This window comes from Lissotriton helveticus, chromosome 4_1 (genome assembly GCF_964261635.1).
Source record: "Lissotriton helveticus chromosome 4_1, aLisHel1.1, whole genome shotgun sequence".
NCBI lineage: Eukaryota > Metazoa > Chordata > Amphibia > Caudata > Salamandridae > Lissotriton > Lissotriton helveticus.
In genome coordinates this window covers 1,631,222,972-1,631,246,960 of record NC_136063.1, presented here as the reverse complement: position 1 = coordinate 1,631,246,960, position 23,989 = coordinate 1,631,222,972, and the positions used below count along the sequence as shown (strand labels likewise).

The 23,989-nt window shown below is 46.4% G+C and overlaps 1 protein-coding gene across 4 annotated transcripts in view; it reads left to right on the top strand.

The window, feature by feature from the left end:
* Nucleotides 1–23,989, top strand: part of GOLGA4 (golgin A4) — a 717,645-nt gene that overhangs the window by 686,640 nt on the left and 7,016 nt on the right. For 3 of the 4 annotated variants that reach the window (XM_078688271.1, XM_078688272.1, XM_078688270.1), the window contains 2 exons: nucleotides 4,054–4,140; nucleotides 8,496–8,559. In XM_078688271.1, the coding sequence (XP_078544397.1) occupies nucleotides 4,054–4,140; nucleotides 8,496–8,525 (117 nt within the window). In that variant the 3' untranslated portion in view covers nucleotides 8,526–8,559. The remainder of the gene's footprint in view (nucleotides 1–4,053; nucleotides 4,141–8,495; nucleotides 8,560–23,989) is intronic. The other variant, XM_078688269.1, reaches the window with a different exon arrangement.

The following is a 23,989-nucleotide window of genomic DNA, read 5'->3' as shown; positions in this document are numbered from 1 at the left end:
TCCACTCCCTCCGAAAAACCCAGGAGGTGTAGGTTGTTTCTTCGGGCCCTATTTTCCGCGTCCTCGTCCCTGCGATGTAACTCCGAGGTCTGTGCCTGCAGGCGGGCCACCTGAGATTTAAGAGTGCCCATGTCGTCCTCCACCGTGGAAAGACGGGACTCTGCTTCTGTAATACGGGCCGTGGCATTACGGAGGTCTTGCAGGATCAGTGCCACATCAACTCGCACTTCACCAATCCTGGTTTCCACCGAGGTCTGCGATGCACTGATCGCCTGCAGGATAGTGGAGAGGTCACCTCCGATCGCCCCAGGTGCCGCTACAGCCGCTGGATCGCGATCAGGCTTGGTGAATTGGTCCATTTTCGTTTGAGTTGAGAGGGCAGTGGCCTGAGAAGCGCGGTTCTTGCCCATGTTCCCAAGATGCAGGTGGAGGTGCTAGACTGGGGGGGGCACGCAGCAGCGCCTATGCCGTGGTCCCGCCAACCAGTATGGCGGCCGATCTCTCTCCCAGTCGATGGAGGGAGGCGTCCGTTCACCACGGTAACACTCCTCGCAAGGCAATGACGGCCCTCAAAGCGACTTCAGTGGGCCCAAGAATCCAGGGCCCCTCCACAGACCCCAACCTCAAGATCCCGGGCCTCCAGGCGGGAAGAGGGGGGCAGGCACACACTTGCGCCACCCGACCCAGCCGCCGATCTGACCCACGCTAAGTCTCAGCATCCCTCACAGCCTGCAGCCAATGGGGAGCAGAGGGGGACCCTCCCGTCTGCAGGTTAAAGTAGGCCAGGGGACTCGACAGGCCTCCAGAGTCGGGCGCTCCCCCCTCCGGTATCCAGATGGGTAACCGGGGGTAGCTCACTCCCCAGCAGGGCCTGCCATCCGCAGTTACCCGCCGCCCTTGCATTAGGAGATAGTTCAAATGGAGACCGGCAGCCCCCCTGTTGCTGTTGCGGGTCCCCCACTGCTTTCCACACACCTTGCACCCAAAAATGGCAGAGGGAGCAACATCCAAAGCTGGTCAGAAGGGGTCAGGGGGGTGCCCCAGCGGGGGACGCATACGGAGGCTTCGTGGGGCCCACTAGGCAGCAGGGCAAGTCCGGACTGCAGGACCGGCCCGATCGGCCCACTTGCACCGCAGCGCACAGGCCCTCAGCCTCTCCAGGCACGAGCTCGACTTCTCCGAAGGGTGCAAGGGTGGTGAAGGGGGCCCACACAGCAAACCCCCGCCTCCTCACCTCGTCCGGGCCTCAGCGCAGGCCGCCCCCCTCCCCCCCGCTCCAGGCGTCACCCCAGCCACTCCGGCAGGTACGCCTCCCAGGGCCCGGCAGTCAACCACTCCAGCGGGCGTCCAGGCCTGGACCCGCCCTCTCAGGCCGCCGGTGGGACCAGAAGCGGCCCGGCAAGGGGAAGCGACGCACCTGGCGCCTCCGACAGCAACCCCCTCCGGTCACCGCCTCCGCCGGGGGAACCTCAGGCGCCGCTGGGCTGCAGCTCAGTCCGCCGCCTCAGGCACTATCCGCCACCGGCAAAAGAGCGCAGGTGTGCAGGGCGGGAAGCGGGCAGCTGGGGCGTCTGGCCGCAGAATCAGGCCTCCGGAGCAGGCCGCGCGGGGGCCACCATCTTCCTGAAGGAAGGCCACCCGGAGCAGAGGGCAACACGGGCCCCAGGCAGGCCCCTCGAGGGGTCAGGCCGAAGCGGGCAGGATGCAAGAGTCGTCACTGAGACTTTGGGACGTCGATGGTCATTAATAGTGGGCCGATGCAAGGCGGATGACGAAGGGGGGTCCGGAGCACTCTTAGAATGCGACCGCCATCTTGACGCCTCAAGCCACCAAGTAGCGCGCTTTATAAGTACAATGATTTATTGATACATTGACGATATCGTTATAGTGGACCATACCAAAGTCTGGGTCCAACAGGCTTTGAGCAAACTCCAGGAATGCAATGAACCATCGATCAACCAGGACAATATTAAAGTCTTGATTTTTTGCCATTACAAAAGTAAGAAACTTCTAACATGGCGCATGGGGGCCGCAACCATCAAAAGAATCAGAAAGTATAATTACCTCCAGATTATCGGCCCACTTAATCGCCTTTAAATCGAAAGTAAGGGCCATCACATGCAGCGTTACCTGTCTCACTAGGAACTTAAACAGCGCCTCTGCTGCACCTATATTGAAGGTCAGTATGGCCTCCCGACACTACAGTACGGACAACAGGCTTTTCATTTGACCTGCGCTCCCAGCCTACAACACGCTGAATGCACATCCTACCATAGAGTTTTTCAACTACCCAGAAACATCTGGAGGACCAGACTGTGCTTGGAACTTGGCCTCTCAAGACAAATCCTCACATTTGAGGCTGATACCCTGAAATTCTATACAAGGGTTCTAAAAACTCCAGCAAACTCACTTAAAGCTCGCCTGACAGAGAAATTTGAGAGTCCTGGGAACCCCTGGCATCGACAAGTTCAAAAAGCAGTTGCCTGTCTACAAATTCAAGGCTCAGGGTTAAACTCAGAAGCTATCCCTTATGCAGCCTGGAAAAGGGTTATCAACAGGCAGCTGCAATCAGCTTCACACCTGCTGGACATTCCTTACCGCATTAACCACCGCGGTTTTTCCGCCGCGGTGCAGGCGTTCTAAAGGGTGGGCGGGGCTTTGTTGGCCGACGGCAGCACTGGGGAGGGAGTGCTCCAAAAGCCCTCCCGCATCCTGTCTCCCCTGAACAATGCTTAGCTATCAGGGAAGCCACAACCATACTTCTCAGAAGCTATAAATAGCAGGGCCCGTAGGGACATCTCATTAGTGCCTCTATTATGCCTACCAGTGGCCGACTTCAACCCATGGCCTCATCTGGGCAAGTGGGGGGGCCTTCAGACAATGAGAAAGAATCATGGTTACACCTTCGTGCTGCTTTCCTACACTTGATGCCCCCAGGAGGTCTCTCTTGAAACCAATGTACCTAAAGAAGGAAGTTAGTTATTGCCTGGAGGCTTCATTGCTGTTCCTATCCCACACTGATACAAAAGCCCTATCGAGGTGCAGCAAAAAGGGCATGGAGCTCGGTGACCTATTTCGCCTCCGTCCTGTAGATTCTCAGTCTGTTACCTTCTCTCTGAAACATAACAGACTATTACATGGCGAGACCCAGAAACAGGAGCTGACACGACATGGGTCTCCCCAATTAAGCACAACACATTGAGAGGGAAAGCGGAACCCACTGCCAACTTCCCACCACTCTCGTTCCCAGTATGTATCTTGCAGAGGCCCAGCATGACTTATTCTTAACCCCCACTTAACCTTCAGGGGCATCAATATCTGCACTTCGCACTTTAATTGGTCTTTATCTACCTCCCCACAATCATTGCTCAGGACGTTGGGTTTTAAGTCCCCTATAGCAAGAATGTAAACATGGCTTCCTTGTATTATTATATAATCTTATCTCCATATTTCGACAGTAGTGGTGCTTCTTTATCTTTTTTTGTTTTTTAAACCGTTTTATTGTAAAATTGTTAAGGTTTTAACTAACTAAAACAATACATTTTTTGATTGATTGATTGATACTCTTATTTTTGCAAGCCTTTCCCCAGACTTCTTTTTCATCAACTGCCCACATGACCTACGTACATTTAAAAAAAAAAAAAAAAAGCTGTTCACTTTGTTTTACTTAATATAGTTTCTGGGCTTCAAGAAAGCTATTTGCCATTCCCTGAAACTGTATTACACAAAACAAATTTCCAATAAAAAAAGAAGTAAAACTCATACTTGTCCACGCTGTCAGTCCCGCTTTTGTTTGATAGTCATTAAGGTGTCTTAAGAGGAGATAGCATTCTGCATGTATGTATCCAAGCATCAATCTGGATACGTATAACAAACTCAACACAGCATTCGCCAGGTGAGATGTGAAATCATGCACTAGTCTTCATCTGCCTTCCTCTTGCAGAATGCCATGTGCTTTCATAGGGGCATTCATGTATCACTGTAGCCTGACCTCATGTCTACAGATGTCCTCCTCGACACTGTTCACGAGCACTGCTTTCTTTTCTGTTTTAGACGATGGCAAAGGTTATAACCACGGTGTTGAGATTCCCACCTGACCAAACGCAGAAGATCTTGGAGAGGGAGGAAGCTCGACCACTGGTAAGACTTACTGTAGCACTAAAATAAAAGCAACACAATCCTTGCTGTCTTACGCAATCAGATTTCATCACATTTAAGCTGGTCATCTACTTTGGTTTTGGATTTGCCTTCTGGCTGGGGTGTGTTGAGTTTTGTCCTTGTGCATATGGTCCCTATATTTTGATGTATACAGATAGACACATAGAGGGAGACTTCAGGAAAAATCACCAGCCAGTTGAGTTACAACTCAGAAGGGCTTTTGTGTGCAAGCAGTGTGTTTTTACCCCTAGCCCTTCCCCACACTCCAAGCATGCATTGTGGGTAGGAATTGCCATATATATATATAATTTCAATAAATAACTTGCGCTATTTTATCATTAAGGTTCCATATTAGTGCTATGAAGCGGAGCCAAGTCGACATCGTAGCTCTATATAAAAAATACACACAAATATAAATACGTGTGTTAGTATGGTTAAAGCACCAAGCGCTTTACAAATGTCCCTTAAAATTAAATATGTATACAAATTATTTAATAGCTTAATTAGGATAAAAAATCGAATTTATTTGCAGGCGGGCATAAATTATGACTGGCGAAAGCACTGCGTTGTGTAGATAGTATAGAGACCCACAAGGAATGCAGCTGTCACCCTGTGCACCGCTGCTCGCTCCCGAGGCAAAACGCCGTTGGAGTGAACATTACAAAAGAGGTGGGGCATGTACCCGCCTTTAGCCATTTGCGTGCTTTCATTATAGAAAGCCACACGCAAAAGCCAATCCAATGTGTGGGAGGAGTCAGACCCACACAGAGTAGACACAAGAAGCCTCACAGAGCAGCTCATGCACGCTGCTAGGCTCGACCTAAAAAACAGAACAGCAACATTCGCTCCCTCTTTTCCATGACACGAAACAAGTGCAATTGTCCAGTGAGTAGGGGACACACTGTAGAAACACAGGCCACAAGTATGGTTCCCGGCAAGGCAGACTCAGTTTTACACTTTTCGGCAATCTGTAACTTGAGTTTCATTACATTGAAAAACGCATGTTTTTTACAACGCTTAGAAACGGTAATGGGGTTTTGTAAAGCGCTAAATGGAAACAAATTAATATTATTACTAAAGCACTGCACAAGGCCCTCAGTAATGACAAAGTTCAAAAGATGGGGATTTATACCCCCTATTGTACTTTTTAAAACATATTGATAGACACCTTGGCTATTCATGTCCTTAAAAAGGCACCCTGTTTTCAGCATCACGCCTCAATATGGTTATGGAACTACTTGGTTGCTTGCAGTATTTTTACTGTACTCAGATGGGGTACACTAGAGTGCTTTGGGGAATGTTTTATGAGTGTTTACATTTTGCCTCAAGAGGAAATTGTTTACGTTGGCTTGCAAAATGCCTTTTTCTATTGTCCAAAGATACGGATGACTATCTAAAGAAAAATTATAACATGGTAGACTGCAAAAAGTTGCCACTTTATGATAATGTAAATTGGCTGAGTTTTTGTTTTATAAATTCAAGTGCCTGAAATTAAGGACTTTGCAGTAGAAGAGTATTTGGTAATGTTAAATCTCCCTCACAAAATGCATATCCCAAGGTTATTTCTCAGGCAGAGATTGTAGTTGTCCTGTGTTGGACTGCTATGTGGTGCCGCACTTCACAGGAAAACACAAATGTGATAGGTGGAAAGTCCTTGGCTGTAGCTTTACTATTTTTTGTCACTAAAGAAACCACTGAATTAGTTTTCGTTCTCACAGGGTATAAAGGCAATCTGCATTCATCAATTTATAAAGAGCAATGTGTCAGATATTTGATATCTCCACACACACACACACAAACACACACACACACACAGTGGCTGGAAGTGCACAAGTGAAAATATTGTCTTTCATACCGTGACTAGTTATTTTCTTTTCCTGATCTAGTCTGCCATAATCTGTTTTGAAATCTCCAGCAGAGCTTGTAGACACGTTCCACCAATACCACGTCTCCAGCAATCTGTCCATGGGCTATTCCGGTCTTTTCTGTATATTACTTTTTACTAACACAGGCCAAATAAGTTTTATGTTTTGAAGTTCACTGATTTAAAGAAACAGCAAGAAACACCATTAGCCTTTACAATAAGCAGTTCTAATATTAAATGTAAATCTGTCAGGAATACATTTATGGAATAAAACAAAATATGAATTTGATGCAAAACATAACAATGGATTCCATGCTTTGGCCAGACGACCTAAACTATTGAAATTACTAAAACAACAGAGTGGCATTTTGGTTGGAAAGTCAAATTCACGTTCTATTAAAAATGTACTTTGGGTTGCTCCCATTTGTACTCAACGGATAGACACCACTGCAGCTGTAGGACTGTGTAACACGGGGCACAGAAAGTAAGATATGTCAAGAATAATCTGAAATAAACCAAAATCATCACCCCTGACATTCGACCTTCTAAGGTGTGCTTACCCCAGTGTGTTGCTGCCTTACCCCCTTCTTTACACTTCAGTCCGTTCACTCCTGTATGAAGCTGCTGCAGGTTATCTGCGGATCTTGAGTCTCAGAGGAGCACTCTGTAACTTGGCACATTCCATTTATTTCTAGAGTCACTATTTTTCTTGCTGTTTCATCAACTCCCTTCCATTGCACTGTGCAGAACTCCCAAGGAGCCCTTACGTAAGCTTGAAGACCAGCTTCATGGCTCCTTCTGACAGACGATGACATAAAATGTCTGCCAGACAGCAAGAAGAGTTAAACTCTCCTGGGAGTCTTCTGAAAGAGAATGGCTTCCAAACCATCAACTTAAGAACATAAAACACAACTACTAAGCGGTTCACTAACTACTTGTTTGTCCTCTGTCATTATCTTTCCTGGAATTGTAGCTACTTTGATGTTTACTAACCCTTTGATGTGCTGTCTGCAGTGGATAAATACAGTTAAAAAGCAGCTCCTGGGATTAGCTTGGACTACTCCACGCCCTGCTTAAGAGCGCGCTTAGATGGATGCTTCCTACATAAAGAGGGCGATGGCCGGCCACAAAAGAAGAGAGAAATGAAATTTTTCATTGGTTTGGCCTAACGTGTAAAATATGTGGTTAAAAACTCACAGGTTCTTAGTTACATTAACACAACAAACCAATCTAAAAATGTATTGGGAATTGATTATTTTCTTTTGTGTTGACATTTTATACTTGCTCTTGCACTGCATATTACCTCATTTTAATGTAACCTGTAAAAGAGTGAGACCATAAGCGTAATGTAAAGTGTGCTTAGAGGCTATTCTGGCTTAGCAAAAGGTTTAAACATCTAGCTTCGCTACTATCAAAGGGAGATTTGAGGGTCAGTATATAGTTATATTACATCCTTTTACTCAGTGCCTATTTGTGCTTGCTAGGTAGAGACCAGATAACTGATATCAGCTCAAACAGCGTGCCAGCAGATTCCACCCCTAATACACTGCCCCCCCATACCTTTGTAGGGTTTTTACATTGTCAATGTTCGCCAGTTTCATGGCCCCTTAGTGCTTTGGCATACAGGCGTCTGTGCCTTCTGTTGTGGAACTGCCCATGGGAGGTCATCCATGGCGACTGTATCTGGACAAACCATATCCAATAGTGTGAGAGTGAATGTATGTTGGGTTTTCTTTGCATCTGTGTTCTGAACTGAACAATGTTCCTGGCTTAATAATAGATATAAAAAAAGTGCAATGTGTTGGCCTGAGATATGGAAATATTACAAAGGGTCAAAATGCTGCAGAGGAAAGAAATATAGTGCATGTCAGAAATCTCGTGCAAGGTAAGTAACTTCCTGCTTTGTGGAGGTATTTGCTTTTGGCTACACTAGATTTTAAAATGCAATATTGCACACCTTTACGGATACAGGGGAGTAGCACGTGGGGTTGTTTGGACTGCTTGACATATTTTGGAAATTATGGAATCAGTTGTCTGGCCTCTCCCATCAGGCAGTTTTCAGATATGTTTGTAGTAGGAAATAGTCTGGATTTACCTATGTAGAGAAGTAACTAGTCACTTTAAACCAGCCAGTAAAATGGCATGCTTCTGCAGCCGTAGATATACCCAGCTCCATTTCTATTAAAGCCTTTTATTGAGGACATGTTAAATGCCAATATATGTCACTGTTACCTAAGGTACTTTGGTCCCGTAGTGAAAAGAAAGGACTTTACATAATCAAATGGAGAAAGTCCTCTCGCCTCGGCAAAAGAATTAGCAGTGGACCAGCTTACTGGAAAACATGTAACGACAAATATAAATGCACTAATTCCATGAGCCTCGTGTTTATTTATCTGTGGTAATTAAGTACCTTAGTGGCATTCATGTTCTCATTAATTTTGTGCACTAAGCTGTTTTCTTCCTGGCTTTGTAGTTCACCCCACCTCGCAGTGGTATCTTCTGAATATGCCATCAGTCTGTGCTTAGGTAGCATGTGGGTGAGTGAAGATTAATACATACTGCATGTTTTGGCATGTTATTAATCTTTTGATTTTACTAATTCCTTCTTGCACCATTGCTCATTTTCATTTGCTACATTATGCTTCATACTGCAAGCTTGTTTAATGTATACTGTGAATGTATTTTGTTTTCTTGCAATAAACCTGTGGGATTCCATTCAATATTATGGGAAGCTGAATTAAAAAAGAAAATCACTTACTTGATTAGAGTTGGTGTTTGGTCCATACCATAAATGTGACTGCTGATGAACAGCATCTTATTGGTTGTCTATGTCCATACGTCACTTTAGTTGTTTGTTTGATAGTAGTAGTTACGCAACCTGTATGCACTATCCATTAGACTGGGACTGAACAATATCTTGGCAAGAAGGCTCGGTATTTCATCATATTTTGATGGCAAGGGATATTATTTTTCATTTTGGAGCATCTGCTCCACAAGTGCAGTGCACTTTTACAATACTAAGGCATTGCGGCATTCAGCGGAACAATAGCATGGTTATACACAGCGCATAAAAGCTATTTTTGATAGTGAATAAAACTAAAATGACCTTATAAAAACATTCAATCAGTTAAGCATTTATTGTGAAATTATTTGCTATATTTGTAAAACCAACTATGGAAAATACATACACAAACTAGTAAATATTAGTTTACTTTGCAGGAAAGAGCTATGCATCTGTTTTTGAAGAACCCCACACTGCAAGGTTGATATCTCAGGTTTACATTTATATTTGTATTGCCTATTCATTTTCTCTTGATAGTGTTACAATAGGTTATAACATTTAAAAGCCTTTAAAACAAACATCCCGACTCTGGCAGAGTAGTGATGGATGGACCATTGGCTCATAGTTACTCACATGCCAGAACACCAGAATCGTACATGGTGCTTAGGGCATGTCAAAGCAGCTGCACCATGTGTTTCAGCCCACACTTGCTCTTCCCAAGGATGTATTACATTAGATTGTCACACCTTACTCAAGACTATTTCATCAATAATTCCCCCAGTCCTCCGCATCTGAAAAATGACTTGTGTACCAAAGCCAGAATCCAATTCAAAATATGATGCGTAGCAATGCATCAAAATAAACCGCCCCATCTGGTGAATGCACTTTGTCGGGCAGACTGAGGCCCCCAATGCAGGCACTGTTTGTCTGGCCTGACATATCTGATCTAACCTTGCTCATGGACATGCCCTTTGATGGCTCCCGCCTCCTTGGCAGTAAGGCTGACCATGCCCTGGAGTGCTTTAAAGACTTGCAGGCCACGGCCAAGTCTTTGGGTCTTTCCACGCAGAGCTCTGCCACCACTGGGCTTCGTTCCTTTCGTGGTCAGGGCAAAAGCACCCAAGCGCGCTCCTCCACCAAGCATGTGCAGAACCAGCCTCAGCAAGGCCGCGCCCGTGGATTCCGCAGGGGCGGGTCTGGTAACAAGCGCGTGGGTCAGTCCACCTCTACCCCCGCTGCTTCTGCCTCTAAGCCTTCCAAATTAGAGCTTCAGGGGGCACCCCACGCCGGTGGGTGTCAGGGTCCGCTCCACCTCTGCCACTGGTGCGAAATTACACAAAATCGGACAAGTGGGTGCTGCAGATAATATGCCACGGTTACTCGCTCCCCTTTCTGTCCTCCCCTCCAGCCATGCCACCTCGGTACCACCGCATGTCGGGGGATCATTTGGCTCTTCTCTGTCAGGAAGTCATGGCGTCCCTAGCCAAAGGTGCGTTTCTGATCAGGAAGTAGGGAGTGGTTGTTATTCCCACTACTTTCTGGTCTCCAAGAAGGACAAGGGGTCCTGCGCCCCATTCACGGTGGTTCGGGAGCATTTTCAGTTTGCCTTGCTCCCCTTCGACCTTACCAGTGCCCCTCGGGTGTTCACGAAGGTGATGGCGGTGGTCGCAGTCCATCTGCGCAGGTCAGGGGTATCCGTCTTCCCCTACCTCGACGACTGGCTGTTGAAGGCGGGCTCACCTCAGGCAGTCATCACCCACCTCCAAACTACAGCCGACCTCCTGCATTTGCTGGTGTTCTCCATCAATGTGCCGAAGTCGTACCTGAGTCCCTCTCAGAAGCTCCCTTTCATCGGAGCGATTCTGGATTTGCCGCTGTTTCGAGTTTATCCTCCCGAGCAGCGAGTCCGGGATATTCAGGCTATGATTCCGCTCTTTCAGCCTCTATCCCGGGTTTCAGTCAGGATGACCCTCCGGCTTCTGGGTCTGATGGCCTCCTGCATCCAGCTGGTGCCGCATGCCAGATGTCACATGCGGGCTCTGCAGTGAGACCTGAAGTTCCAGTGGGCACAGCATAAGGGCAACCTGTCCGATGACGTCCAGATCTCGGAGGGCGCTGCACGACAGTTGCAGTGGTGGCTCACAAATTATGATTGGGTCAGTGGCGGATCCCTCTCCCTTCCACAACCGGAGCAGACAGTGGTGACGTATGCATCCCTCCTGGGATGGGGAGGCCACTTGGGAGAGGCAGAGATAAGAGTTCTCTGGTCTCCGGCGGAGTCCCTGCTCCATATCAACCTCCTGGAGCTGCGGGCGATCTGGCTTGCACTGAAGGCATTCCTTCCCTCTGTCCTGGGAAGTGTAGTGCAGGTGTTCATGGACAACACCACCGCCATGTGGTATTGCAGCAAACAGGGCGGGGTGGGCTTGTGGACCCTATGTCAGGAGGCTCTGGACATGGCTGGAACATCAAGGCATTACCTTGGTTGTTCAACACCTGGCAGGTTCTCTGAACGCCAGGGCGGATGAACTCAGCCACCGGTGCATGGTGGATCACGAATGGCGTCTGAACTCGGACGTGGCGCAAGGTCTCTTTCTGCAGTGGGGAGAGACTTGGTTAGATCTATTCATCACCGAAAAGAATGCATAATGTCATCAGTTCTAAACTTTGGAATTTCCAAGGCGGCTTTCGCTAGGAGACGCTTTTCGTCGCGAGTGGAGTTGCGGTCTATTGCACGCCTTTCCGCCTATACCACTTCTGCCCAGAGTGCTGAAGAAGATCAGGCGCAACTAGGCCCAAGTGATTCTTATGGCTCCGGACTGGGCTCGAAGAGTATAGTATCCCGAGCTACGTATGAGCATCGCTCCCCCGATACGTCTGCCTCTTCGGGAGGATCTTCTGTCGCAGCAGCAAGGGAAGGTCCTCCACCCGAACCTATCCAGCCTCCACCTCCATGCGTGGAGATTGAGCAGCGACTGTTGACACCTTTCGATCTTCCTCCCAAAGTCTGTGATGTCATTCTGGCAGCCAGGCGTCCCTCCACCAAAACGTTATACACCTGCAGGTGGAACAGATTTGTGACATGGTGCACAGCAAAGGCTGTGGATCCCCTTTCTGCCTCTCTTTCTGAGGTTCTTCTGTTCCTTGTCTCTTTGGCCCAGCAGGGCTCTGCTCTGGGCACTATCAAAGGTTATCTTTCGGCAATCTCCGCCTTTCTACGGCTTCCAGATCAGCCTTCTCTTTTTAAGTCCCTGGTTGTTAACTGTTTTCTTAAAGGCATTATGCATACGTTTCCACCCGTACCCTTCATAATGCCTCAGTGGGACTTTTCTGATGTGTACTCCCTTTGAGCCCCTTCATTACTGTCCCTTACGTCTTCTCACTCTAAAGACGGCTTTCCTGGTTGCTATCACCTCTGCCAGAAGAGTGAGTGAGCTCAGGCCCTTTCTTCCAAACCTCCTTTCCTTTCTGTTCATCTAGACAAGGTGGTTTTGAGGACCCGTCCTTCTTTTCTGCCAAAGGTTGTCACGCCTTTCCACATCGGGCAGACCATCACTTTGCCCACCTTCTTTCCGCCTCTGGAACCTTCAAGGGAAGAGGAGAGGCTCCATCGTCTGGACCCAAAACGTGCGCATGCATTTTATCTGCAGCGTACACAGCAGTTACGGGTGGATGATCAGCTTTTTGTTGGCTATGTGGGCGCCTAAAAAGGTTGGGCTGTGCACAAACGGACCATCTCCCGGTGGGTCGTTCTGTGCATCAAAGCTTGTTACTCCTTGGCTAAGAAGGAGCCTCCTGTTAGTTATTATTAGTTAGTGATAGATTCCTTACCGCCACACCCATCCTCCCCGCTCTGCGAACTGATTACTAGGGTTAAGGTCATCCCTTTTTAGGGCCCAATTTTATGCACCACTGATCAGTTTCTTGCATGGCTCTGCGTTTCGGCGCAGAAAGTTGTGTACAGAACTGACGTCAGCGCGCATGGGTGGTGCCTAAGTAGTCTCCGTGAAGTCATCTCGGCGCATACGATGCCAGCGCTGGACGCGGAGCCGCACAACGCCACCTACAGACACGCAGGGGTACGCTAAGCAAAACTTTCCGGATCCAGTCTGACACCTGGGGATATTCTAAGGTAAGGAATCTATCACTAACTAATGTCTCTTACAGACATATCGTTACACAAGTAGTACCTTGTGCTTCAACACCCCATCAGGGATAACAAGCGCTATATAAATGCAAACCTTTCCCTCTTCTATCCTTCCCCTACCCTTCTCAATCCAAATAACTGGCTAACATATCCTCCACTCAAATTACTTTCATATTTCACTTTACTAATTCAACACTAATCCTTTATGGGTTCCGGAGTAGCGTGCTACTCACCGAAAAAGCACTTCGATGCCTCGTCAGGGGTAGTAAGCGCTCTATAAATGCAATTACTGTCTTCCAGAATCTTATTAAATGTTGGAATATTTAGCTTGGCCCAACTTTTCATTTTTCGTCTGATGCCGGACAAGGTGGCGTGAGGGGAGACACCCCCTGTAGCATAAAAGATCAGACCAGGATAGTGGAAGGGAAGGGAAACTGATAGGGTCTGACAAATTTTAAAAAATAGGATCCAACAGATGTCCAGCTACATGAGTGGGGTTAGAGTTGCACAGTCTCAAATTCACCACCCCCAAATCAGCCGTAAGCGAGATGCTTTTTGTGCATTTACTGGTAGATTAATCAAGCATTTCTGCGAGAGCAAACGGTGCGAATCGCAAAATTCGGCCGTTTGCGCCCGCAAAAATGGCATTTGGAATTCATCAATGGCTCATGAACTCGCAATTTGAAAAATCGCAAATAATTGCGATTTCTCAAATTGCGATCGCATTTAAGGAATCTCAATTCGAGATTCCTTAAATGCTGTTCATGAACCTTTGAAAAATTGCGAATTCGCTATTTTTTAAGGCTATTTACCGCGAAGTCTGACTTCGTGGTAAATAGCGAAAACTTAGAAAAATGCACTTTAGTGCATTTTTCTAAGTTGCATGTTAAACGCACACATGTCCTTTGGACATGTGTGTGCGCGCAACATCAGTCTACATTGACATTTCAGGGATGCTACAGGGTGTCCTTTGGACACCCCTGGCCCCCTTGAAGTCGCATCCTTATATGCGATTAGCAATTTGCTAATCGCAAATAAGGAAGCTGTAGGAATCGCAATTTTATTTGCGAATTCTAAATGAATCCCGTTTTGTAAGTCCTTAATAGCGATTCCTTAATAATCGCTATTAAGGACTCGCAAAACGGGACAATGATGAATCTGGCTGTTAGGGTCATCTAAATGAAGGTTAAGGTCTCCCAGAATTGTAAAATTGGCAGCCTTCAGAATGTGAGGGGCTGCTAGATCTGGGAAGGAGAGAACCCATTTCCCAGCTGGGCCAGGGGGACGGTACAACAATATGCCCTAAAATGTAAATTTAGGCGTAAGCCAGATTCTAAAGAGTAAGGCTTCACAGTCCGGTACTGTGAAATCTTCTGTCTTGCACACGAAAAAGGTTTTGAAACTGATTGCCACGCCTTCGCCTATCTTATGTTGCCTATCTTTTCTAATATCAGTATAGTTCAGCATGAGGGCAGCGACTACATCAGGGGCCAAACCCTCATGGAGCCAGGTTTCTGTTAAAAAGACAGCATCCGGTTGTCTATCTATTAGGAAATCCAAGATGCGAGCTTGGTGTTTGGGAAGGGAACGGCAATTAATATTGTAAAATTCAAACTCTGTGTGACCTGGCCGTGGGCATTGGAATGTTACCTTATGATGGTCCTCAGTTAGGTGAATGCCAATTCCGCTTGCTTCACTTTCAAGCATTCTGTTATGCTCATTGTGCCTAATATAAGAAGTGAGGCTAAACTCGCAGTGCTGACAATCCTAATAGTGCTATAATTGGGAAGAGGCACCTGGCGCAACATCTGCAGATCATGCGCAGAATAGATTTGTCCATTCGGTGTAAAAGAACAAGGAATTGTGGCACTTTGCCGCGGACTGGCGCAGATGGGACTGCCTTTGGCCTGCCCGCTGCACACGTCCGTTCCCTGGCCATTTTATGGAGGGCCGTAGCTTAGAGGCTAGAGTGCGAACTCCTGGAAGAGCACAGCACTATTAACAAGCATTTACAATGCAATGGTTTCGCCTTTGGAAAAGTTAGAGCTATTGGCATTGTAAATGACAAAATTTGTATTTATGTGTTGGTTTTGAAAAATATAAATAAATGGCATTGTCATTTACATTGCCATTAGCCTCTGCAGTCACTCTGCAGTCCCTAGCACTCCATAGCACTCCCTAGTCACTCTGCACTCCCTAGTCACTCTGCACTCCCTAGCCCTCCCTAGTCACTCTGCACTCCCTAGCACTCTGCACTCTGCACTCCCTAGCACTCCCTAGTCACTCTGCACTCCCTAGCACTCCCTAGTCACTCTGCACTCCCTAGTCACTCTGCACTCCCTCGCACTCCCTTGCACTCTGCACTCCCTTGCTCTCTGCACTCCCTAGCACTCCCTAGTCACTCAGCACTCCCTTGCACTCTTTTTCTGTAGGGCTTTAAGTGTAGGATATGGAATATTGTATGCAAATTCTTTACAGGGATTAACATAACTGAATATCGAAGAGTTTCCTAACTGGGCAATTATCAGTCGAAAAGAGACTTCAGCTTTACCAAAGGAGATCCAAGATTTGATTCTGGAAGGCTTAAAGGAGGCTTTGCCCTATAAGGGAGCTGTCATGGGTTGTGTTTTGCAGCAACCAAGTGTTGGGAAGGTCTATTTTGATCAAGTTATATGAACTTTAACCTCAAGATGAAAATTACGATCTAGAAGTGTGCTATGAAGGTAGACTCTGGGCCCAAATCTCTTGGAATATTGCCAGAAATTATGATTCAGGCAAAGTGAGTGTCTTGTGCAGCCTATGATGGAGCATGTTACAGGGGAATCTGCTGTGTAATGTTTAAACCAAACTCTAGTAAATGGACGCTAGTTAGAGCAGCGTGGGCTAAAATGGGGTTTGACGTTAAACAAATGTTGTATCGTGACACTACAGCTGTAGCAACTCTCAATTTATGGTTAGGATGACTGAAAAGCACGTTTTTGGTTTGGTTAGAATGTGAAACCGTTTCCGTTTACTAAATCTGCATGAAACTATACAATCGGATAGCAGTGGTGGATACGTTTCAGCTCGTCAAGTTTAGTTCTGATCAGTCCCAGGGGAGGAGGTAAATAAGAGGCTAAAAAAATTGGGTGTTTTCCATTTTCACTTCCATAGGAAAATTTGTTCTATGCTGCAGTGAAAACCACTGGACTGAATTGATTTAAACTTGGCATAAAACTAGAAGTTTACTCCAATGTGTACCTCTGCTTGCTTTGGTGTAAATAAGTTCAGTAGCTTTTGAGACGTTCACGTTAAAGAAAGGTGTTGAGGGGGCTTCAGATGGTTACAGAGACATCTAACTGTTAATTTGGGGCTCCGCTGGAGATTTGTGATCCTGCAAGGATCTGCGAATCAAAATAAAAAAATTAACACATCATTGTCGAGGGAGCCTTGCAGCTAGATGCGTCAAACAATAATCTGCTCGCAAAGGGGCAGATTCTCAGAATCTGCCCCTTTGCGACCGGTATTTTTGCATTTGGGATGCATCATCCCAAATGCAAAAATCGCAAATAGAGAAATCGCTAAATTGCGATTATTTGCATTTAAGGAATCTCAAATTGAGATTCCTTAAATGCAATGCATGAAAGTTTTAAAAATAGCGAATTCGCTAATAGGGCATGCAAATTACCATGAAGTACAACTTCATGGTAATTTGCAAAAACTTTGAAAAATGCACTGAAGTGCATTTTTCAAAGTTTCATGTTGCTCACACACATGCCCTAAGGGCATGTGTGTGTGCAGATCAATTTCAGGGGTGCAATAGGGTGTCCTTTGGACACCCCTGCACCCTTGAAATCGCAATCTCAATTTGCGATTCGCTAATTGCGATTCGCAAATTGAGATTGAGATTGTCTTCCCATTCATTCCTATGTGAATGGGGAGGTATTCCTTAATTGCGACTCGCAATTTGCGAGTCGCAATTAAGGAATTCTAAGAAATCACTATTTTTTTTAGTGATTTCTTGATTCATTCCATTTTGCTATTCCTTAATAGCGAATCGGTATTTTTCGCTATTAAGGAATCGCAAAATGGGTTGTTGATGCATCTGGGGGTTGGTTCCCATAGTCCATTGCGAATCTGCACACCTGCAGCAGAATCTGTACACTGTGATTGGCAAACCCTCACAGAAACATGTCTTTTGCTGCTGCCATTACCCAACGAGGTGCACTGGGCACTGTGTAGACCGAAGAGTGGAGGATGGGCGTTCCCATGTGCTCCTGTCCCCCCCAGATCCTTGGGGTGGAGGCCCAAAGTGATGTTCCCTCCCGCCCCTTAGTTTTGCAATTCATCTTTAAAATAAACTGAGTATCTTAGCTCATGGATTTCTTTAAAATAGATTGTGTCTCTGGGTGCGTGGATACTTTGCATACTTGTGGATTCTGGACCCACTTTAGACCGCGCAGATCACCCAGAATAACTGAGGGTGTTTCCGGGTCCACAAATCCTGGAATAAATGTAAAAATCAACCCGCACGTCAGCCGTGTGCGGCCAAAGTTGGTAACTTTTACTACTTTTTAATGATCGAGTGCTGAGGTAGCATGACTTTGTATGCTAAATATTTAAAAAAAGAACTGGCACTTCCACCGTGGAAAAATAATGGTGACTGCAACTACCATAATGCACTACAAAGATACTAGAGCAACACTAAGCACTGATACAGGAAATAAGTTCCCATTTCCTCTGCAGCCCTCGGTCACTCATTGCCCTGAGGCTCGTGCTCCGAGTGTGATTAACCAGCTCCTGGTGCTGCTGACACCAGCGAGGAGGACCCTGGAGAGAGGACTCTCTGTAAGTACAAAAGCGCCTCGTTAATAGAACGCTCGCCAAGCGCTGTGAGGCTGGAGATGAATAGAACATAGTCTGTTTCAAATTACGCTAGATTTGGGAGAGGTCCAAGAGAGCTCCTCTGCGAATAATATCTGTGACCCTAGTCCTCTCCGAATAAAAAGAGGTTCTGTAGCGCCTCACGCCGCTCAAATGCTATAATCAACAGCAGGGTGTCTCTAGTTTACCTAAGCTTATTGTCCTCCTATCCTCTAACTAGAGCCCTCAAACCATGCAGTGTTTCGGGCGGAAATTATGTAAATCTGGCGGAGCTGCACCCGCAGATCACGGAGACCGGCCCCGGTGTGTGGGGAACGGTGGCCCTGTGCTCTGTTGGCGCTGCGGGACGGTGTCCCCTGTGCACATGTTCGAAGCGCCCGCTCCTCGCGGCAGTATGTGGCTTCGAGGCGCTGCTTCAGGAGGCCGCATTCCTCTGTTTCTGAGAGTGCTCGCCTGCTGCCCGAGGCCGCAGAGTTTCTTCCATACATGGCCTGGTCTTCCCTCCCCATTCCTGCGCCCCGGGCATCCATCATCTCTCAAAGGATGCTGTGCAGTAGTGTCGACAACTCCCAAACAGGAAGTAATGTTTGTTTTAGTTCTTGCTGCTTTTTCACAAGGAGGGAGGCGGTGTTACCGTTTAATTTGTATGCGGCCCCCTGTAAACTAACTAGCCATGTCTGATTTTTTTTTAAATTCGTCTGATTGCATGCAGCTTTGTTTCTATTTTTCTTGCTACTCATCTGTATTATTTGAGACGTATTCAGCACCTCGCCTACAGCACACAGTACTGCCCCAGGATTACAGGCACACTACAGCTGTCGGCCTGGGGAGCAGAGAGGGGCAGATAAACAAAGAGGCCAAACAGTGAATGTGCATAAGATTGACGGGCACACGGACAGCGGGAGTGGGGACGGGCACACGGACAGCGGGAGTGGGGACGGGCACACGGACAGCGGGAGGGGGGCGGGCACACGGACAGCGGGAGGGGGGCGGGAACGGGCTCACGGACAGCGCGAGGGGGGCGGGAACGGACAGCGGGACATCGCGCAACCCACCCCTGCAAAGGACACTTCCGAAATGGCGAAAACAAAGCTAAAAAAAAAAGAAAAAACCACGCCCACAGCCGCATGACGTGGGCAAAAGCCTAAAATTCTCGGGAACGCCCACGGGCGGGACTACACACACATACTCTAGACAAATGTTTTCGCCTGCGCGAAACGCTGCTTGCGCAGCTTTCGACAGGCAAAACCTAAAAATGGCCACCTCCTGCAGAAAAGAGGTGTAATGCGCAGTCAACGTATGCGCCTTTCCCCCCTGCCCCCCAGATCCAACTGGGACGGAAGAAAATAATCAGAGCAGCAAGCAAATGGAGGTTGCTTAAAAATTAGTTCATAAAAACAAGTACGTTTAAAATTGTTAGACAAAACATCAAATTCATACAGAGGATAACGTTATGTCACTCAAATTAATTAAAGGTTAGACACGAGCCTACCAAGCCTTATAGTAACTTATAGGAAAGATTTCAGTGTTGATTACTCCATTAAAATAACCCCAGTGGTAGAAACTTTGCACTGTAATAATGCTTGCTAAAATGTCCTCTGTAAGTCTGACAGACTTAGCTGTCTGCCAAGACCTTGTAACAAAGAAATCATTAAAATACATACATATGAACACTTTATATGGGGATGTGTGTTTGTATATATTTACATATAAATATATTTGTGTGTTTCTCTTTTCTAACTCACTGTGAACCGCAGTGTGCTAAACCTATGCTTAAAAACTGTGTAAAACACACATTTGTGGTGGGCAGATTTAGAGTGTTGCTGGTGTTGTTGTCCAACAGGAACAGCCCTACACCTAAACCTGGACACAACCAGAGTTCCTATCATTGTTTTGCATAATTTATGTGGCGCTCTAAGGAGGTGAGTGTTTGGGTTTTGACCTATACTGGGTGCTCCCTTGTGTCAAGGCACAGCTATGCTTCTCAGAGGAGCTGTTGCAAGAGCGCAACATTTCAGGGTCTATTTATATTCATTCCAGGTTAGCGTGGTTGGTGTTTCACTAATTATAAGCGTTAATACTAGGCCTGGGGTGATGAAAGGCTTTTGTTATTTTTCAGCTCAACAGCGTGGTTGGGGTAGCACACTGCCTGGCATACTAGCACACAGTTCGCCCACATGCTTTGTGGTAAATGCCATACATGATTAGTTGAAAGTCTTTAGTATTCATCACTGTAGATGCAGCCAGTGCTGGGTATCTCTAGCCACGTCTTTTTGCATATTTTTCTTTCTTCAGTAAAAAGTAACACCTTAAATGAAGGGTGCTGGTAATGCTGCTCACAGACCTCTCAGGTTTCTCTACTACTCCCAGAGTGCAGATGCATCCCAGTAAGCTTGTCAGCCCAATAACTCAAAGGAGCCAATCATAAAAGATGGGAGGGAGCACACTGATTGGCATGAGCATATATTTTGTCCAGATGCATTGTGGTAAATGCAGTGCATGATAGCACTCACTTTAGTTGAAAGTCTTTAGTATTCACCATTGTTGGTGCAGACAGTGCTGGGTATTGCTAGCCACGTATTACATGATATAGTTCCTTCCTCAGTAGAGAATAACACCTTAAATTTGGGGGTGCTTGCAACGCTGCTCAGACTTCTCAGGTTTATGTTTACTCCTAGAGTGGAGCTGCATCTTAGTTGCTCTTGACGGGGAAAGGAGAGTGTAGAACCCAAATCTTTTGCCCATAAGCACATACCCTCCGATTCGCTGCCTCTTCGCAAGGACTCCCTGTCATAGCAGCAGGGCCAAGTCTTGCACTTGAGCCTGCACCTAAATGAGTGGGAATTGAGCAGCGACAGTTGAAGGCTTTCGATCTCCTGCCCAGTGTGGTAAATGCAATCCTGGCAGCCAGGCACCCATCTACCAAAATCAATTTATGAGGACAATGGAGAAGTTTGTTGTCTGGTGTTTCTCCCATTGCATTCCACCTCTGACAGCATAGTTATTGGGTGTTCTTCTGTTTTGTTTTTCTTGCTATGACTGCAATTAAAAGTAACCATTCAGCCTTCTTGTGCTTACCGGATCAGCCGTCTCTCTTCAAGTCACCTCTTGTAATGCGTTTGTTGAAGGGACTGGTCCACATGTTCCTGCCAATACTGTATGTGATGCCACAGCATGACCTTAATTTGGTTCTTAACTACCTGATTTTCACACCCTTAGAACCGATGAACAGTTGTTCCCTTCGCCTGCTAACTATCAAGACTGTATTCCTTATTGCCATAAGATCTGTCAGGTAGTGATTGAACTTCAGGAATGTCCGTGGTACTACTATAGACTTCGTTCTCCCCGGACACTCATTCTCAGGACGAAAGTGGCATTCCTACCCAAGGTAGTCACACACTTTCACATAGGCCAATCCATCACGTGCCAGCTTTCTATGCACTGCCTCACCCTTCCAAGGAGGTAGAATGGCTCCTCCGCCTTGATCCTAAATGGCCCCTCAATTTCTTTGTTGTTAGGACTAGGGAGTACAGACAGCATGACTAACTTTCTGTCAGTTTCTCAGGAGCGAAAAAAGGTAAAGCAGTGAAAAGAGTACCATCTTATTTTATGCATCAAGACATACTATGGGCTAGCCAAGAAACAGTCCCTAGAAGGTTTACGCGCTTGTCCCACCAGAGTAAAGGCTGCTACAATGGGGCTGGCGCATGGTTTGCCCGTTCTGGACATATGCCAGGCAACTATTTGGGCGTTTCTCAACATATTCATGAAGCACTACTGCCTGGACAGCCAGGGTTGGCAGGACAGGCACTTCGCCCCATCGCTCCCAGATCTCCACCTAGAGAGGTACTGCTTTGGTATCTATTCACAAGGTGAGGAATATATAGTTAGAAGTCTGTCGGAAGAACAAGTTTCTTACCTTCGATAACGCCTTTTCTGGTAGAGACTCTAACCTCAGATTCCTCACCCACCCATCTTTCTGTGGAATAGACTCATGCAGCCCATCAATAGAACCCCAATCTGGAATTCTGAATACTGCCACATTCTGATTTCAATAGATCCGCGTCCATGAGTGTAGAAAGAAACTAACGTTAGCACCCAGTGGTGGTGCATATAAAAGTGACAGACGTCCCATCTTGGGTGGGCTATACCCCACACGAAGCCGCACTACGCCATTTGTTGATGCATGAAAGAATTGCTACAAAACATTTCTGGATCCAGCCTGCCGCCTGGAAAAATTCACAAGGTGAGGAATCTGCAGTTAGAGTCTCTATCAGATAAGCCGAAGGTAACTAACTTGTTCTTCCCTGCCTAAGGCCTCTTGAGGCCGTTTGCATTTGCTGTCCCACATCTTGCTCTCAATAATTACATTTGAATAGATGTGAGTATGAAATGCTGAAATGCCTGCTGAAATGCCTCTCGGGAGCAAACAATAGGCTGACCTGAATGGACAGCGATGACTCCTCTGAGCCTGGCAGAAAATGCGGTGCGGGCCTTTGAGCATCTTTTCTGAAATTACAGTGACCGGTCTAATTGGTTTACATACAACACTGGGGGCACACTTGAAAGTAAGGGAAACAGGATTCCAAAACAATTATTGTGTACCTACTGTCTGGTCTGTTGGAACAGACTTCTGTTTTTTGGTTTATTGTGGATACAAGGGCTATCCCAGCTGGGATTTAGTATTAGATGTAGGAGAACTCTAGGAATACTATAGTACAGTTCCACACACACACACAGCCCTCAGGACCCAAGTTTAGTGTGACTGAAGACATCCCCTATCGTGAACAAGTTCTTTTTATTGGCTAATTTAACATACAAAAACAACTGTCTACCACTCAAAGACATTTACCATATCATCTTTTGTCTCTTGACTATAGCGTAGATTTAACCCAGATAATTTGTCATTTATATGGGGAGGCCACTATTTTATATTCCCAGGACAAAAGTGGGTACGGTTGGCCTCAGAAATTTTACCCCATTGGTTAGGGCATGTCCAATAGTCATTCCTATTCACTAGCTCATGCCAGGCATAAACGTGGCATCTCTAGGCACCCACTTAAGAAAACTCCTGCCCCAAGCTGCTGTCTGCAACCTGAGAAGAGCTGTGAAATGGGTGTGGTCTCCCCCTTTCAAAATGCTAACAATAACAACTTTTTCTAACAATCATATTTTTGCTAAGAATCTTTGTTTACAAAATGAATGCAATTTTTTCTGTTTAGGAAAAATGTTGCAACATTTGAATCTCTGTATTATTCTTGGCCCAAAATAGCCAGATATGGTTTTTCAGTGAAAAGGGGCCGTATGCATATGCAGCAAAGGTACTTTTATTGTAGTGACGTTTTGAAGCATGCAACCTTGAGCACAACTTTCAAACTCCTCAAGAGCCCCCCCTTCACCAAGACACATATGTGATTGTCAGATGACACCTCAAGCTCCGAGAATGCACACCGATGATAGGGGCCAAAAACGCCAAAGGAGTGGCGCTGGGCATCTTTGTGTAGCATAAGTTAGAGGGCATCCTAAAAGAACATCAGGAATCGGTGGCTAAGAGACCAGTGACTCTCCTTCTGTGATCCACTGTACAGCCTCTGGTTCTCACTGAAAACATCCCCAAACAGGGAAGAGGTGTGGCGCCGCGGCCAGGGCGACTGACGCTGGAATCTGGGGACCACGGTTCGATCCCCGGCTCCGGCGGCAGGTCAGCCCAGCACCATGTGACTCTGGGCAATAGCTCGCTTAATCTTCCCGACGGCCCCCCAGCGCCTAGAGACCCTTACGGGTGATTGTGCGCTTTACAAATGTGGACTTTATTTATTTAAACACACCAGTTTGGAGGAAAGCTAATCACAGTTGTGACAATCTTATTTGGTCCCGCCAGACAGCTTTTTATTTATTATATTTCCATGTTTTTCAATTCTTTACGACCACCCAGAATTACAGAAGTTTTTTGATTACTGATGACCCTTTCTTACTATTCCTCTTGATAGTCTATTTGCTTCAGGTAAGTAAACCATCAGCATCATTGTAGTGTCCCGTATTTTACTGCCCCTGCCTCCTGTTGCATCTCCTGTGTCTATGGTTGCTTTGATTCACATTTCGTGGAACTATGTTAGGATCCTAGGTGTTCTTTCTGAAATGAAGTCACTTAGGAATTTTGTCACCTATTGTCTCG